Consider the following 19,654-nt stretch of genomic DNA (forward strand, 5'->3'; position numbering starts at 1 on the left):
TCCAGACAGCAATAAATAAAAGTGCTCATTTATACAACACTACTTTATAGTAGCTGCCTGTTGCTCTGCATGTGAATCATATATTTCACATGAATGACAGGCATGTGAACATGCTGCTCATGCAGATGAATGGAATGCATGGTACAAATTGCTTTTATTTATAATGTTCCATCTAACATCAAAATCCACAGAAATATATTTCACTGTTACTATTTTGAGAACTCAAAGGAATGCATGAAGACTAAATATTAAGAAAAGTACTATCTGCATGCTTTGGTGATGTAAAAATTAAAATAAAGTAAAATAAAAATAAAAATGTAAAGAAACATACTACCAATGATTTTTGTTATTTACATGTAAAATTTGCAATACCTGTAACAAAATTTTTAATACCTGTAATAAATGTATTAAATATTCATTCTGAGAATTAATGATACCGGCACTAGATGGTGCTATCCCATCAGGTAAGTCGACTCCTTTAAAAACAACATTTGATCCTTCTGATTGTCGTAAAAGACTAGTTTCTTTTTCAAGGTGGTCTATCTGGAAAAAACAACCAGCAATGAGAATCACATTTCTCATACCCAAAGAAAGACAAATTTAAAAGCAGTAACTTAAACTTAGTGCTTTTTCTACTAAACAGATATGTGAATGCCCTGCCAGGAATTACTTAAACCATACTTTAATTTCTGCTTAGAAATGCCTAGGTATAAGATTCAGAATTTTTGCTGGGCATGGTGGCTCATGCCTGTAATCCCAGCACTTTGGGAGCCCAAGGTGGGCCGATCACAAGGTAAGGAGTTTGAAACCAGCCTGACCAACACAGTGAAACCCTGGTTCTACTAAAAAAAAAAATACAAAAATTAGCTGGGTGTGGTGGCATGCTCCTGTAATCCCAGCTACTAAAGAGGCTGCAGGAGAAGCACTTGAACCTGGGAGGTAGTGGTTGCAGTGAGCCGAGTTGGCACCACTGCACTCCAGTCTGGGCGACAGAGCAAGACTCCATTTCAAAAAAAAAAAGATTTAGAATTTTTGTATTCTTTTTGATATTATAAGTTACATATTTTCCACTTAATTTTATAAGAGAAATCTAGTTTCTTAATGTTGAAAGAATTCGAGACATTTTCTCATAAAGCATTCTTTATAAAAATTAAAAGTTTCCTATTAAATCCACATTCTTATGTTTAGCATTTTCTTTAATAAAATTCTCACCTTTAAATTAGCTTTTGCCAACTGCTGTGAATAATTTATAGCCTCTTTCCGAGATTCCCTGAGCTCCTGTCTCAATTCTTCATTTCTTCCAGTAAGCTGATCAACTTGGGTTTTCAAATGCAGACTGGCATCAAAGATTCCTTCTGCATTCTTTGATTCTATAGCCTAGTGAATTTATAGTATATATTAGAAATGAGGAAAAAAACAGTAAAATCATAGTAAAAAAGTCTATCTTTAAATTAAATGGACATTTAAGCATTTTCCTATTTCCATTGCTAAGCATGATAAAAAGTATGCCAATTCAAATTCTTATTTATGAATCTATAAAACTTTCATTTATATTATCAAGCACAGTAATTACTTCATCACAACAATTAAAAAACACCTAGCTAACCCTTAATAGGCTGGTAGACTAGAAAATCAATCAGACAGGAATAAGATGACCAGGGTTCAAATTTTAACCAGTCGCTTAACAGCTAGGCAAGTGACTTAAATTCTCTATACCTTAGCTTTCTTGTCTCTAAAAACAGGGAAATAATGTTAGCTCTGCTCACTACACAGGGTTTTTGTACAGTCAAAATGTGGTAACTTTCTCTGAAATTACATAGCATCTGCATTCAAAGCATGGGCAAAGGAATGGTATAGCTACAATGTTCAATTAAGTGAATTTTTCAGTGCTTCCTCTCCACACAGTTGAAACATAAATGAAAATACAGACAAGGTATTATCTAAGAATAATGATTAAGCAAAAACAATATGCCAAATATTAAAATATTATCGGAGTGGCTTCACTGGCTCAAAATCTCCAGCAGTGGCATACATAAATATATACACACAATGTACACATCTCCATAATATATAAGTATATTCAGATTTTAGAAGAACTGTATGGAAAAGAACTGATAAATGCAAAGCAAGTCTTAAAAAAATGAATGTAGAAGCCAAATAAGGTAAAATGAATAGAACCAAATGCAATCTCCTACTCAGTAAAGAGATCCAGGGTTTAACTCTAGGTAGTAGATTTATAAAAGCCTTCCCCTGAAGGAGATTAGAGCAGGTCATACAGAATAATAACTTATACTAATTCAAAGAGGATACGAGTAAGATAAAAGTAGGTAGAGGGAGGTACTCTAACTGGCAACAAAGTGGTCTAGTCAGTTGTCTTGTTGAGGAATAGCATCGTGGTGTCTACATGGCCTTTGGTAAAATCAGAATGAGTTAGATAGCACTGAATCTGGGGGCAATGAAAATACCCTGTAATAATAAAAAGTGAACCGAAGTGGATAATCCAGAATTATCTGGTCTAAATTGTCATGAATTCTGAATATTTCTTAGATAAGTATTGCTAGGTGATTTGTGAATTTCAGACAGGGCATATGAATCTGAAAAACAATGACAATCCAGGATAAAAGTAAATGAAGTCTATGGAAACAGTGGCTCTAGGAAGGCCCAGAGATTGTCAACATAAATAGACGTTAGAATTTCCTGGGCTATTCACTCTGTTTTCACTTCATCACTAAGTAGAGCTGCCTTTGGAAAATTAAGTTTGTTCTGGGGCACAGTATCAGGAGTGAGTATCATCACAGACAAAAGATGTTCACATTAAAAAAGCAGTAAGAATCATTTTAAACATTCAAAATGGCAGAGGCAAAACAAAATCACCAGAGATGGAAAGTCACAATGAGAAAGATATAATGAGAATCAAATTATTTTCTTGCCTCAGGAAGTTTTTAACATACTAGTATCACTCTCATTCTCTGCTAACATTATAGTGATGTTAAAAAAAAAGTATTCAACTTCTGATTAGTCGTAATTTTTTTAAAAAGTAATTCAATAAATAATAATTATTTTCCTATTGAAACTAAGCACAAATTTAGGAAATATAATAATGTATGCTAAATATGCTCAGATAACATAAATGACACATATTTAAACATATTAATAATCTAAAACATATATATTATTCAAGTTTACATAACAGATACTGTATCCTGTGAAATTCTCAAGGCCCTATATGCTAAATATAAATAAAATATTATTGATGGCTAAATCTTTCTTGTAGCAGTGAGTAAGTCCTTAAACATTTAAAATAAAGCCATTTCATAAGACTTCTTGTGGCATATGTTCCTAACAGACCTATACTTCCATATATAAAAAATTAATAATAAAAATACTACCTAAAGATTCTAGAAAATGAACAAAAGCAAGCAGATTTTGGAAAAAAACTCAAATATGTAAGACAGGACCAGCAACGATTGAGTTTGCCATTTTTAAAACTTTAGCCATAGGGCAGGCTACAATTGCAGTGACCTATCATCTTTCTCATCTAGGAAATCACAGGATAGAGCCCAAAGTCATGGAAAAAGTGAGAAGAAAATCCCAACAAGAAAAGTGCCAGCAAAAATGAGCTCCAAACTCCTCCAGGTCCAAGCTGATCCTTGAACCAAAAGAATAATGATAAAGAGGAAAATATCAGTGAACTTGAATATAGATTAATAACAATTATCCAATTGGTAGAAGAAGAGATAAAAGATTAGGGGAAAAAAGAGAAAGTATTGAAAGCAGCTCAAGAAAAACTACATTTTATATACAGGGAAACAATAATTCAAATGATTAACAGAAACTATGGAGATCTATACACAGCAGAAAATCTCTTTAAAGTGCTGGGGGGAAATATTAACATAAAAAAAGAACTTACATTAACTAGTCTTTCAAGGCTAGGGATAATTAGAGATGTTTCTCCTCCTTTAACATTAGGATCTTTCTGCATTTCCTTAATTGCTTGCAATATTTCTTTCATACCTTCTTCAAGTTGCTTATTTTCTTCAACTAATTCTTTTACTGTAATTATATAAGTTTTTCATTGGATGATTAGATCTTTTTTACAATTTACAGTATTCTATAGAGATGATGAATATATCATACATACCAAAGAAATCACTGGAAAAATGCAAATGTAAATAAATACACAAAAATATTCAACTATAAATCCAATGTGAATAGTTTAGTTAAATGACAGATCTATTTATATCATGTACATATACACACATATCTCAACACTGGAAGAAATAAATCACAGGCATACTTTTGCCTTAACATAAACTATGCTTTATATTAAAGTATTTTAAATTTGATGTTGTAACCTCACTTTGATTAAAGAACACACAAGATAAATGAGTTATATATCCTCACAAAATATTATTAGTTAACATTCTCTGACAATGAAAACAGCAAGGCAAACCAACTGGATGAGTAACAGACTCAGACTGAAGTATATACAGTACAGAGGTAATCAGGAGTAAAACAAATTAGAAAACAGAGAATGTGTTAACATTCTTTCAGGTCCATGATTTTAGGTATAGGAAAATAAGAATAGAAAAGTAAAAGACAATTATAACTTACATTTATTCTGAAATTTGGCTATTACTGTTCTACTTCTTTCTAAATCTCTTTCTTTTTCAATTAGTTCTCTTGAAAGGAATTCATTCTGAAAAAAGTACAGAGAATAAAACTGATTTTTTTCAACGAAATATCACAATAGTCTATAATTTTCAGGTTAAGAAAAGTTTGATCAATTAGGTGTAACAGCAAAAAAACAAGCTATGAGACATAGCAGCAATCATAAAAATATACTAAAATCTAAACAGTTGGTGATTTTCCTCCCACTTCCTCCCTTTCCCAACACCCATCATAAAAGGCAAAAAAAATAATGGTTTTTGTCTTTAGTACCACAATCATCTCTTTAAATGTTCTGCCTTTATACTACCTGTTCTGCCTGGTTTCTATGACGTTCAAGCTCTATTTCTGCATTTCTACTCTGTGCTTCTTTGATCAATAAATCCTGTGCTATGATTTCATTCTAAAGAAAAATTTAATAAATTAGACAAGTCAATGAGTTCATATCAATGTACTACATTTTAGATTAAAAAGTACGATGTATATAATTCATGTTAAAGTGCAAACAAAAATATTCTTACTATAATTGTTAAGAATGTTGTTACAAAAGTCATAAAGGAGCAACCCAAGAAATATAATTTGGAGGAAGGCTCACCTGAGATCTAAGAAATACTAGTTCTCTCCGTAGCTGTTCTATAAGATTTTCAAGAGGATCTATCTGAGATAATTTTGATTGTGCAGTAATAGACACAGTTTCTGGAAGATTAACCTCAAGCTTATTTTTCAATATCTCTGTCTGGAAGGGTACTTCACTTTTTATTACATCTTCTTTCAAATTGGTATCAGCATACTTTATTTGGGTATGAACCTGTTCTTCTTCTAATGCTGCTACTTGTGATCTATCCATGTCAGCTCTATTTTCATGAATTTGTTGACAAAATATTGCATATTTTTGCCTAAGCGATAACTTCTGCATTAAGTCTGAAGCTGTTAATAAACCGTGAAAAGATGAATTGCGTTTTTGTCCAAAGCTAGTCTTCTCTAGTGCTTGATGGCTTCTTGACATTTTCTTCAGAAAGTCATCAGAAAAACAGTATATGTCATTTATTTCTTCATGGCTTTCCCTACTAAAGGTGCTGACTAACGATTCTAGATTTCTTGAAGACTGTAGACATGGTGCTTTAAAAATCTCTCGTATTCTAATAGTTTCTGGAGTTGAATTATCTTTTACTTGCATGGATGAAGAATGTCTAGTTAAAGAGACAAAAGGATGCATTCCACTTTCTACACTATGGTGAATTTCAGATAACATTCTTGATAATGATCCTACGGTCATATTCTCTTCTGGCTCATTCTGATCTGACTGTGGGGTATTGAATGATGATCTCCTATGCAGCACCTCTACTTTATCTGAACTCCTAATCTGTAGTCAGAGTAAATAATGCCTCATTAATCAATCTTTGAAACAACAGGTTATTTAAATAAGCAAATATTTCTCTCTACTTACTTAACAACAATAAAAATTAGATGTTCAAGAATGAGATAAAGTGGAAAGAAATGAAAGTGCAATAAAAATGTTTCCCTTTACTCTCTTTGCAATACTTTACTATTACCTTTGATTGTGCTTCACTCATATTTTTGAGGCTCACTAAATCCAATTTTCTTTCACGTATTCTATCTCCTTGAAAAACATTTTCAGTTAGGTTCAGGTCCTCAATGGTTAATCCTATATATAAGAGAATTAACAAACTAAAAACATAAAAATAACCCTCCTACTATTCCAGTACTTTAATTCTTAAAACCTACAATCAAGTTTTAACCCAAAGGTAGAAAAACTGCTTCCAAAATCCTTCCAAAATTCTACACAGTCAATAAAATCTTCTGATCTAGCTCATTTTTAATTAAATATTTATGTGAGAAACTAATTGGAATTTCATCTTCTCTACCATTCTTGGCCCATTCTATATTAAAGTGCCACTTAATAAGCACCAGTTAAAAGACATATAAAGTAAATATATAGATGAGTAATGAGTAAAGTGATTATTGTACTAATAAATTATGAAGTTTCATTTCTTGAGAAAGTTTTTGATGTATTATAGACATCGTAATGCTAAAAAGAACCACTCTGCTATTATTCATATAGATGTTTGGGGATTTGGGCCAAGTGAAAAAGAAATTCCTTCTGTGTAGTCTTCCTACAAAAAAGCACTGCAATGGCTACTATAAAACTTAACCAACTGTTCTCTTTGGCTCAAGTAAAATAAACCAAAAAAAAAAAGATGCTAATTTATATTCAATAAAACATTACTTCCACTTAGTAAAGAATAATTTAAGGCCAGGTGTGGTGGCTCACGCCTATAATTTCAGAACTTTGGGAAGCCAAAGCGGATGTATCACTGGAAATCAGGAGGTCAAGACCAGCCTGGTCAACATGTTGAAACCCCATCTCTGCTATACAAAAATAAGCCAGGCGTGGTGGCTTATGCCTGCAGTCTCAACTACTCGGGAAGCTCAACTACAAGAATCACTAGAACCTGAGAGGTGGAGGTTGCAGTGAGAGAGACTGCACCAGTGCACTCCAGCCTGGGCAACAAAACAAGACAAACTCCATCTCAAACAATAATAATAACAATTTAAAAAAAAAAAAAAAAAAAAAAAAAAAAAAGCTTTCTAATGGATAGTTCTTAAGGAAATGGAAAATAATGAGTAACATATATTAACATAAAAACTACTAATTTTCGTACTTATTAATCACAGTATATTGGGACTGTCCAGAAATTAAAATATGATACTATACAATTTTCAAAATTCTACAATTCTAAGGTTTGGTTTGTTTGTTTGCTTGGTTTTTGTTTTTTTGTTTTGTTTTCTTATTTCCTATTTCATATTCAAGACTGAACCCATGGACACTTATCTCCTTTAGGTTGCTATTGCCATTTTTTAAATTTGTAGCAGACCCTCAATAAAACATCAAAAAAATATACAAATCATTTCATATCCAGACAACTCATTTACCAAAAATTATTTCTAAAGGTTTAGAATAACTGAGTATACCTGAAGTTGCACTTCTTTTTCCTCTTTCTTGAGCCATTTGACGAATTTTTTTCTTCAGATCAAGTCGTTCTTCCTCTAGACTTTCAATCTGCAAAGCATAAATTATTAGTATTTCTCTATAGTTCAACCAAGAAAATATCAACTGACTACCATACTTGCCTCTTTCAAAAGAATCTGGTTTTCAGCTCTGTACTGCTGCTGTTTTAAGCATTTGCTATTTCTAAATTCAGTTAAATCAATCATTGTTTTTGGTTCAAGGCCTACGATAGAAAGCAATATAATTAAAAACTTAAAAATATTCAAATAAACTGCAAAAACGTCATATACTATCAAGCAACTGGTTAAAATCTGCTTAGCCAGTATCACTGAAGGACAAGGCAACTTTTTGTGCAAGAATTCTCCAGATATTTAAACTGTAACCCAAGTTAAAATTTTATCAAAATTATTCATGGAAATCCTAAATAAAACCCAAAGTAAATTATAAACCAAGATTTGGAGCTTTTTAAACACTGAAAATATCATTCTATAATAGCTATCTAGATTGGCCAGAAGTCATGTTTAGGAACTTCCAGATTCTTGGCTATGATTTGATAGTTCTAGTTGATCAGAAGTCTAACTTGGGGATGCACAACTATGGATCCTAGTTTGATACTATTCACACATATATATCTGTATAAAATACTTCTTTGTCTATTTGTCTTTTCTTTAGATAATAGTTTTTACAAATAATCATTTTAACTAAGAGTTAATTTAAATGAAATTTAGCAATGATAATGAAATCTATATTTAGATGTTTATTTTTATTTTAAAGCAACAACTTAGTTTGTACTATTAGAACACTCAAACTAGTAATGTTAACTAATATGCTATTTATTAAAATAAATATACAAACTCTCAAGCTATATTTACTAATTACTCCTTAAAATACTCAACCAAAGTAAAACTTAAGCAGTCTGAATTATAAAAGTCAAGCACTTAAAAATCTTTAAGAGGTTTAAACAGGCTGGGCATGGTGGCTCATGTCTGTAATCCCAGCACTTTGGGAGGCCGAGGCAGGTGGATCACTTAAGGTAAGGAGTGTGAGACCAGCCTTGCCAACACAGTGAAACCCTATCTCTACTAAAAATACAAAAATTATCCAGGCATGGTGGTGCATGCCTGTAATCCCAGCTACTCGGGAGGCAGAGGCAGGAGAATCACTTGAACCTGGGAAGCAGAGGTTGCAGTGAGTCAAGATCGCACCATTGCACACCGGCCTGAGTGACAGAGCAAGACCCTGCCAAAACAAAACAAAACAAAACAAAACAAAACAAAACAAAACACAACAAAAAAACAGTTTAAACGATGTTTGTAAACATCCTCAGGAATTCATCTGCAACGAGAATTTTGCAAACAAATGTGGGTAATACAGACCCTACTTGTGTTGGGGAAAAAAAAAGGTTAACCTCTGATATGTGGCGTTAATAAACTTTCATTTTTTTAAACATGTAGCTATTACTGAGGAGATGCTGGACTGAGTAAAGCAATGGTCCAGCCCTGCCAAGCCACCACTCCAACCTCATAAAATCTCTGATTCCAACTTAATCAGAGCAGCTCCACTTTTATTTCTATTAAATGTTCTATGAAAGTATTTATTTGAAAAAAAAAAAAAAAAAGGCATTAAACTACTCAATGAATAATAATAAACAAAATTTAAATTAAAAAAAAAAAGACTTGTAAATCAGGGTTGAGCAAACTATGTAACTTAAAAGATGGCTTACCCACACGCTCTCTAAGTGCCTCATTTTCATCAAGGAAATCATTGATCTTCAACTCAAGTTTATTGATTTCCTTTGTCAACGTTTCAATCTCCTGATCTCTTATTTTAATTTGGTTTTTGCAATTCTTTATTTCAATGACAGCATCTTCCAAACCATATACTCCCTGAAATATATCCAATCTAATTTAAAATATTACATGGTTTACTTGAATAAATTTATCAAATTCATGAATTCATTTTTTTTACTAAAAGGAAAATGTACATATGCCTACAATTTATATCACTACACTACTTTTTTATTGTGCCTTTATAAACCAAATCCAGCAATAATAATGATGTAATATGCAACACTTAACTCTCCAGTATAATATCCTAAAGTCAAAATGACTCCAAATATGCATTATATATAAAACACTTATCAAAATACAGAAAAGAATTAGTAAAAGCAAATCAGCAATACCAGTAGAATAAGTAAGTCATTATAGTTGCTTGACTTAGCTGTAAAAGTGAAAAAATATTGGAGAGCAGGTTGTATTGACACAATAGGCAATAAAATTGTCTTTGTCATAAATTTTGTCAAATTGGTCAGTGGTGTCACATCTACATAGTGGCACAATGAACACAGATAATAAACAAATCTAAACCTGCTGGTTCACCAAAACTGATTATTTGGACAAAATATCTTGATCAAAACGTTTGAAAACAATTCTCCCGACAAAAAGTAAACACTCAAAAGTTTCAATAGTTTAGTATAAATTAATGAGGATAACCTTCGTCAAAATATACATATGGAATGTTTTTTAAATGGTATGCAGTAAATAGCACAGAATAGTCTGTGAGTGGCAGGAATAATTCTAAACTCCTTGAATGCCAAGATAAAAATACATACCGATTCATAATCTTTTAACCGCTTCAGAGCCTCAACTAATTCTTTATCCTTTTCCCTAGCATCAGCCTCAGCCAGTTCAGCTGTTCTCTCAGCCTCTTTAGTTTTCTCTTTTAAAATGTCTAACGTTGACTGAATTTTCATATAATGACTTTGTTGAGAAAGGGTTGAAGCACCTACAGAGTAAAAACAAAAATCATGAATTAATTGAACTGACTACTTTGATTCCTTCAAATCAGTGATTGCAATACGGTGGCAAGAAAAGTGGCATGCCATTTAAAAACTCCTTTAAAGTTGTAATTTTATATTTGTAAAATCAAAGTTTTGTTTTGGTTTTACTAATATAATTAAAAAAGTAAAATTCAGTAAAATCTTCTTAGCTGAAGGGGTACAGATTTTAAGAGGTTGCAAAATACTGCTTTACAAAGAATGATCCTTGTGACAGAGACTGCAGCTGTTCCTAATATTTAACCTCCCTTTTGTCCACTGTACTAAAACTATGGATTTTTAGCTGGGCATGTAGCCATTTGAAATAAAGAACTAAATTTCCACTTACACACCAGCAACTATGTGTGGTCACGTCAGTAATGCAATATAAATGAAAAGGTCATATGTGCATTTCAGGAAACGTTTTAAAAGAAAGGAGTAATATTTGTCTTCTCTTTCCTCCTTCCTACTAGCTGAAATCCACATGGATATGAAGGTGGCAACTTCACACGATTGAAGAAACCACATGTTGAGATAGGCGTAGCACAAGATAAGGGTCCCTAATAGGGAATATTTGTGCATCTATCACACAAATCCTGCCCTACTTGCTTAACTTTGTTCACATCATAGAGAAGCAAATTTCTATCTTGTTTAAATTATTATACCATGCTTGATTTTTTTTGTCTCTTGCAGCTAAACTTAACACAAACTAAGCTGAAAAATTCTTGAATGCCTACTTGTATTATCTTACTAAATTGTAAAAAGACCAAAACATAATATTGCTATCATTCAAAAATTTATTGACACAGATCATTCTCACACTCATTCATAATAAGCATTTACTAATATATAGGTTATATACTTAATATTGGACTTAGGCATAAAACTAGTAATGTGAGATCACAAAAGTTTTTAAGAAATGAGCCCTGCTGTCTGAAGCTAACAGCCAAGTTGTGGAACATTTCATAAGCTGTTTTTCCCCCGTATCTATTCCCTTTCTTCCACATGTCTATTCTCCTAACATTCTTCCACGTGGCTCTCCATAATAAACACTGTATTTACCTACCTATCCTTCAGCACATGCTTTTAACTCTTGTCCTTTCTTCCTCTATCTTGCTGTTTGGTATACAGACATGAGATAAAGCTGCACTGCACCCATTTTGGATGGGGCAGATAAAGGCAACACCCTGGACTGCCTAATTCTAGTTCATTACATAGATGAGAAATAAATGTCTATCTTGATTTTGCCATTATTCTTCAGCTCTCTGAAAACAGGTAATAAAAAAATCTAAACCTGCTAACTAAACCTAATATTTCTGTATTTTGATAAGTGTTTGATATGTAACACATATTTAGAGTCACTTTGCCTTTATGATATTATACTGGAAAGTTAACTGTTACATATTACATCATCATTATTGCTGGATTTGGTTTATAAAAGCACATTCTATAAGTATATTTTGATGAAGGTTATCCTCATTAATTTATACTAAACTATTGAAACTTTTGAGCATTTACTTTTTGTCAGGAGAACGGTTTTCAAACATTTTGATCAAGATGTTTTGTCCAAATAATCAGCTTTGGTGAACTAGCAGAATTAGATTTTTTTTACTATCTATGTTCAGAGAGCTGAAGAATAATAACTAAACCTATGAAGGAAGAATACCATTAGCCATTATGTTTTACAAGTTAAGTTCAAGATATAGAGTACAGTCTAGTACATACACCTTCTGTGAGCTTTAGGGATTATATGACTATGAACTGACTAAAGTGTTATTAGGTAAGTCCTTGTCCTTATTTGATAGCAGAGATCAATCACCACTTTTTCTCCTTGTAACTGGAATATGCATGACCCATACTATTAGTCATCCTTTTAAAGCAGTTTAAACTACTGGCAAAGTATTCTAATACAAATATAATAAACACATATATAGAAATATCTATCTAGTGGGCCCTTGAAGCCACTCAACAGTCATACCACATTCTCCATGTCTTCCACCTTTCAGATGACCATTTCATATTTTCTCTTCTCCTCTCTCCTCAAACTTATGAAATATCTTCCCCATCCTTACCTTCAGTTAAGAAACTTGCTTCCTTGTTCACTGAGAAAAAAAGTAGCAACCAATGTAGAACTTCAGCAAATTCCCACTACCAGGATGTCTACCAAGCCATCTACATCTGTATCAATACACTCTACCTTCTTTTCTATGATTATGGATGAGCTCTCTGTTCCTAGTTAAGGCTAACCTCTTCACTGGCACACTAGGATCCCACCCCATTGCATTCTTAAAAATATTATTGTTCCAGAAGTTCTCTCTCTCCACTTCATTGATTCATCAACATTTCTTCTTTAATGGAACTTTCCTATTAACCTAAATGATGAGTTATTTCTTCCATCTTTAAGAGAAAAATACTTTCTTAATCCCTCTTTCCCTTCAAACCACTACCTTGTTTTCTCCTTCTCTTTATGGAAACAGTCCTGGAAAAGAGTTCATATATTGCTTTATTATATTTCCTCTCTACCCACTTTCTCTTGAACCAAAAATGACCATTTTTGGTCAAACAGTCAATTTTTCGTGGTCATCTTGATCTATCAGCAACAAAGAACACAGAGCTGAAAGCAGTTGTTTCTTCTTCCTTTGTTATATTCCTCATGTGGTTTTCAGGGCTCTCCATACTTCCGCTTTTCCTCCTTACTCTCTGAGCATTCCTTTTCAGTTTCCTTTGGTTGTTCCTTTTTATTTCCCTAGCTGGAAAAGTAGAAGTATCCCAGGACTCACTCTTTAGATTTTTCTTCTTAACCTACATTTACTCCCTTGGTGATCTTAGCCAGCCTCATTACTTCAATTACTTTTACAGAGATGGTTACCAAACACATCTTTAGCCTAGATTGCTGTCCTAAAGTTCAAACTATCATATACAAGTGCCTACTTAACACCTTCACTTGGATGTATAATAAGCATCTCAAACCTAACGTCTAAAATTAAGTACCTGATTATCTCTCAACCTGCCCTTCCCACAGCTCCACCATGACCAAAACTTTTGGTTCAGACAAAGAATTCTAACTCTCTGTCACACATCCTACATCTGATCTGTTAGCAAATTCCATTTTTATCACCTTCAAAATACATCCAGAACTCCTATATCCAATAACTTCACTGCTACTATTATGGCTCAAACCACTATCACTTTTCTCCAGATTATTACAATAGTCTTCTAACAGGTCTCCCTATTATTTACTACTTCTACAGCCTACTGCAGACACAGGCTAAGTCAAATTATAGCACTCCTATCTTCAGAAACTTTCTCCAATGTCCCTTCTCACTTAAAAGCCAAAGTAATCACAACGAACTATAAGGCCCCACATGATATGGCCTCTGTTTACCGCTATGGCCTCTGTTTACCGCTCTGATCTTACCTGCTGACTACTCCAGCCAAAAGTACTTCTGTCGTTCTAGAACACGCTTGGTACACTCCTGCTTTAGTGCCTTTGAACTTATTCCCACTGCTTAAGAGCCATCTGCATGTTTCACTCCTTTACTTCTTTAAGTATAGGTTAAATTATCTCCTCTGCAAGGCTTTTGCTTCATTTTCAAAATTACAACCCTACCTGCAAACACAACATCACTACACTACTGCATACATACATACATGGAATCACTATTTCTCCTTCATGTCATTTAAAAATATATATATAGTGAGCAACTATAATAAACATGTCAATGAAATTACCATGAAGAGTTGGCACTAGTGTGCCCTGACATAATTATAGTATGTAGTGCTATGGAAATATAACAACACATATATTGCGAGAACTTATATTCATAGAATTTGATGTGTTAAACAAGGTGGTATGGCTCAATGTAAGGAGAATATGATGAAACATTAATCTGGGTAAGATTAATTCAATTGCTGACATGTGAAATAACTTCTGAAAACTATCTGCAATGCTGTTACACTGGCCAAAATTTTATTATCCTCCATTCTTTGTTAATTATAAGAAGTTAAATAAAAATAATTATATCACCATTTTTCATTTCTTTCATACCAGTGACCTGGTAATAGAAGTTAATGTAATTTTCACCAGAGGAGAAAATAACAGAAAATAGATCCATCATTAACAAACATAGGCACCAGTAATATAAGTATAATAATAAATAATATCTTGTACAATTTTTTTAAATATATAATTCAAATAGACAAAACTCAATATTGACTTGACATTTTATTTTAATAAAGTACTTTAGCAACATAATGATATATAAAATAACTTTATGTATTTATAAAAATACCTTTGTTTCTTTGGAGCTCATTTTTCAAATCTTCAATAATAAAAGTATTCTTTTCCATTTCTTTTGTATATTGTTCTACTTGTTCTGTGAGCATCTTAATTTGACTGTCTCGTTCCTGTATACCCTATAAATGTTTTAAAACAATATATATCCTTTCATGAATATTAACCTAAAATGGTAAGGAAAAGGGTAGGTATGATTTTTTTCAACAAGACTGTAGAACATATCTTCTTCTGGGTAAAGTTTGTACACTTCAACTGTAATACACAATGATAGGTACACTGCTGTTACTCCAATACTGAAAGATGGATATAATGGCTAACACTCTGGAAAACAGAATTTCCAGAACTCCCTAATGTTTGTGACTTCTATAATTCCTTATATGGTACTTTCCTCATCCTCCATTGAATTCCATATTTTTACCATTTTGCATGTTTGTGTTTTGCTCTGTGCTTTTGCTTTTATTCAACTTAGCTTTTTCCCCTTTAGTACTTCATTCAAAAATATTGTCCCCTGTAATTGTTCTTATTCTGAATGTACTTTTCAAATCTCCTTCTTACTTTTAGACTGTAACTACAGCATAAATAATAAAGGTGTGACTTGCTCTTATTGGGGTATATTTTCACTAAAAATAAAATCTTTACGTAGCACAGATAAATTATAACCATGCTTTTAGCTTAAGTCACATTGTGTAGGGTGTGTTAGGACTAAGATACAGTAAAATAAACCTTAACAGTGTAAAACATTATTATAAATTTTCTTAAAAGTTTTTAATCATTTATTAAATAATTTCTAACCAAAACAATGTGTGTACTATCCACATAAACACAGAAAAATAAACACAATAACTCTAGTCTTAACTCTAATCCTGACTCTAAACTTAATTCTAATTTTTTATAGGGACTAGATGGTGTAAGAAATTTCAAAAGACATTATTATACAGTTGGTAGTGCAAGCTGCTAGACTAGGCACTGATGATATAATAAATAAAAGACATCATTCAGAGTTCCAACTATAATAAAATTGGTTGATGAAACCAAATTCTGGTAAGATTTTACCTGCTGTAGAGCCATAACATTACTTTTATCAGCATCAAGCTGAGCATTCTTAAGTTTCTCCCTTAGGTTATGTAACATTTGCTGATATTCAATAATTTCATCATCTTTAGAAGACAAAATTAGCTAGAAATAAACAAAATAGAATCTGTTACACAAAAGGAAATTTAATAAAACATTCTTCATTATCATAAATGACACCATTAGTAGATTTATAATACAGGAAAAAAAATTATTTGAAGTGAGAAAGTATAAGCAACTACTGGCATAATTTTTGTTCCTTTTGTATATACAACCTGAAATTCAAATAGGAAATGATTTTAAAATATATACTGTAATTTTCTTTTTTTATAATTCAATCTTTAAAAATATTTCAACCTTTAAAAACTAATTTATAAACAAGAAGTACTTCCATACACTTTTGAAAAGTTTTATACAATTGATATTTATGAAGTAAATACAATTGATATTTATGAAGTATGCATTAAAATGCAACTGAGAGGCATAAAATATCTTGAATGAGTGAAAGAAAAGGTATCTTGTGTTCTTTAGCTAGAAGGACCAAATATCATAAAAAGGTTTATCCTAAATCAATCTATAAAGCAATTTATAACTTTAACATGTACCCAATAAAAATCCACAAGATATTTTTTAAAAACTGGACAAGCCAGTTCTATAATTCACATTAAAAATGTTCATAAGGAACAGTTTTAATGAAAGCCTAAAATGAAAATGATAAGTGATGAAGAAAAATGATAATGTTTTTAGATATTAAAACATACAATAGTTGAAACAAGTATACATGGCTAGAAAATAGATCAATCAATTTAAGAGACTCCAAAATTAGATTCAAATTCAAAAGGCATACATAGTAAAAATGAAATTGCATTTCAATAGGAGAAAGATGAAATAATCAATAAATGATGTTTCGATAACAGAGGAACTCTGTTGCATCCACGTTATACTTCTTACATCAAAATAAACTGTATATGTTTCAAAGAATTAAATGTACAAAAAGACCGAACACAGTCATGCTTGTAATTCTAGCACTTTGGGAGGCCAAGGCAGGCAGATCACTTGAGACCAGGGGTTCCAGACCAGCCTGGCCAACATAGCAAGACCCCACGTCTACTAAAAATACAAAAATTAGCCACACATGGTCGCACATGCCTGTAATCCCATATATCAGGAGGCTGAGGCACAAGAACCACCTGAACCCGGGAGGTGGCATTTGCAGTGAGCTGAGATTGCACCCTTGCACTCCAGCCTGGGCAACTGAGTGAGATTCTGTCTCAAAAAAAAAAGAGAAAATATAACGAAACAAGTTTATACTCAGAAGCTTTTCTCATTTCAACAAAGGTCAAAAGTCATTAAAAAATAATAAATTTAAGAACAAAAAGAAATATTTCATAGCAAAAAATGCCACAAAGCAAAAAACAAAGTGACAATCTATCAGGATGTATTTGTAACAAACATGACAATTATACTTGCAGCAATTTATTCTACAGATGTACATTTGCAAAATAGCATATATAAGGAAATTCATTAAAACAGTTTCTAACCCCAAAATGGGAAACTTCATAAACTTCACAAATTATCAAATAAATACCTGTATAAAAACTACACAGCCTTTAAAAAGAATAGCAATACTATATCTACTGATATAAAATAATTATGAAAAGATATTAAGTCAAAACAAAGTGCAGAATACATATAACATGTTACCATTTACCTCTGCCAACATTAAATGTGGTCAAAACTGTTTTTTCCAGGGGTTGGTAAACTACAGCTCACAGGTCAAATTTGGCCTCCCACGTGCTTTTGTAAATAAAATTTTACAGGAAAACCACCTTGCTCACTCATTTACCTATTTTCTATGGCTGCTTTCGTGCTATAAGCAGAGTTTAGTTACAGCAGAGACCAGGTGGTCTAAAATATTTACTCTGGCCCTTTATATAAAGTTTACAGATGTTGACAGATTCTATAGACCTTATTTCCATTGCTACTCCTTTTGTTTAAATATAGGTTATCTGAGCTTCCTAGATGCTAATCAATTCCAAATGCCAACAAGATTTATGTGAACTCTACTAGAAAGCAATGATTCTAGAAGTGATACCTTTTAAAATTAGAATTATTCATTCAGAATCATCTCTGATGTTTTTCAAATATTGAACCATCATAATCCCAACTTCTAATATGGTAAGGCCTAACAATTTTGTTAAGGTTGGAGAGTGGTGGTGAGGAAGAGAGGTACATTTTAAAAAGGCTTCCCAAGTGACTATCCCTTTGCTTATTCCCATTCCCACTGATCAATCTGACATTTAGTTAGAAAAACTAAAATTAAACCTGCAACTGTTTCACTAATGTATACAAGGTAACTATGAGTTAAGTGAAAAAATTTAAATACATTTAGAATTATATATTTCACATGACAAATGTATTTTGGAGTTAGACTTCTATCAAAAAGTTTAAAGTTCAACTCATTGATGTGAAAGAGGTCATTCAATAACAAATGAGCTAGAGATCACAAAGGAGAGTTTTAGAGCTTTTCCAGCCAAGAAATAAAATAAACTCATGTTTAAAAATACGACATTTAAGCAAAAATAAGACTAAAATTTAAATCTAAAATACAAAATGAAAAAGTTATTATGTCAATTGAAAAAAATACCTTCCATTCTTCTACTTTTGCGTTGACAGCTACCATAATTGGATCATCTTCTTCATTTTTTGCTTTCAGAAGCTCTGTAAGCTCCTGCACCTAAAAGACAGCAGTTAATTCAAGAGTTGTTGCAAATTAATATAATATATATTTCGCCTGTGCATATTTAGATATACATTATATATAAACATATATACATACACACATATACATATGCATACTTATATACACATATATACAGATACATTACATTACATATGCATATTTATCATTGAAGTCATCCTGGAATTAGAGATGACATTTAATATTTTCTGGATCTTATTATTGTATAATTATCTTTCATTACTAGAAAACTTTATTTTTAAACATTACCTTTTAAACAAGTTTAATCCACATAAACAGTGAACAATGTATTGGCTTCAAATATATTTATAATGCATTTAAGATAAAATTAAACATTATGATCCACAGGATTTTTAAGAGTCTTGCAGAAAGACCCATAATTATGAGCTGTACATGCCTGCTATCTACACATTCATTCAAGTATCATTTATACATCCTGGACTGTAAGATTCAGTGTTTGTGAGGGGATTGGAGAAACACATATGGGCAAATATATCAACATGGTAACATATTACGGTATTAAAAAGACAGATAAAAATTCACATCCTAGAAAGTTCATGTACTTTCTAAGCTCAAATAAATAATAATGAGATAATATGAAGTCTGAATAAATCAGTCATTCTAAAAGTAATTCTTACTTGAAGTCGATAATGATCATTTTCTTTTTTTAACTGATCTATTACATTATCTGTCTGATGTACAACAGCTTTCATCCTATTATATTCATCAGTCATCTTCTCCATTTCCTGTACAGACTCTTCTAAATTTTTTCTCATTTCTTGATTCTGAACTTCAATTTTCTCATTAGCTTCTGTTAAAGTCTAAAAACGTTAAAGACAGTCTAGTTAAAAAATAATTTTCAAAAAACTGAAATTAAACCAAATTAAAATTAAATGCAGCCATTAAGTGTCCACTGAGGGGGGGCGAACAAAGAGAATTTTCTATAGATCATTAGTTGGCATTGACCAATTAAATCAAACTGAATATCAAGTAAATTGTACACAAGGACCT

General features: G+C 32.0%; 1 protein-coding gene across 3 annotated transcripts in view; it reads right to left on the reverse strand.

Moving 5' to 3' along the window:
* The window catches only part of CEP290 (centrosomal protein 290), a 90,031-nt gene that overhangs the window by 58,606 nt on the left and 11,771 nt on the right, over positions 1-19,654 (reverse strand). The window contains exons 10-22 of one of the 3 annotated variants that reach the window (XM_037734966.1): positions 19,282-19,464; positions 18,530-18,619; positions 15,865-15,987; positions 14,807-14,930; positions 10,311-10,483; positions 9,423-9,585; positions 7,822-7,922; positions 7,663-7,750; positions 6,222-6,334; positions 4,615-4,699; positions 3,911-4,053; positions 1,213-1,377; positions 394-543 (exon numbers count right to left, since the gene is read on the reverse strand). In XM_037734966.1, coding sequence (XP_037590894.1) covers positions 394-543; positions 1,213-1,377; positions 3,911-4,053; positions 4,615-4,699; positions 6,222-6,334; positions 7,663-7,750; positions 7,822-7,922; positions 9,423-9,585; positions 10,311-10,483; positions 14,807-14,930; positions 15,865-15,987; positions 18,530-18,619; positions 19,282-19,464 — 1,701 coding nt within the window. Of the gene's footprint in view, positions 1-393; positions 544-1,212; positions 1,378-3,910; positions 4,054-4,614; positions 4,700-6,221; positions 6,335-7,662; positions 7,751-7,821; positions 7,923-9,422; positions 9,602-10,310; positions 10,484-14,806; positions 14,976-15,864; positions 15,988-18,529; positions 18,620-19,281; positions 19,465-19,654 lie in introns of those variants that run through there. The other 2 variants (XM_037734967.1, XM_037734968.1) reach the window with 2 other exon arrangements.

This window comes from Cebus imitator, unplaced genomic scaffold (assembly GCF_001604975.1).
Source record: "Cebus imitator isolate Cc_AM_T3 unplaced genomic scaffold, Cebus_imitator-1.0 Scaffold695, whole genome shotgun sequence".
In the NCBI taxonomy this organism is placed as follows: Eukaryota; Metazoa; Chordata; class Mammalia; order Primates; family Cebidae; genus Cebus; species Cebus imitator.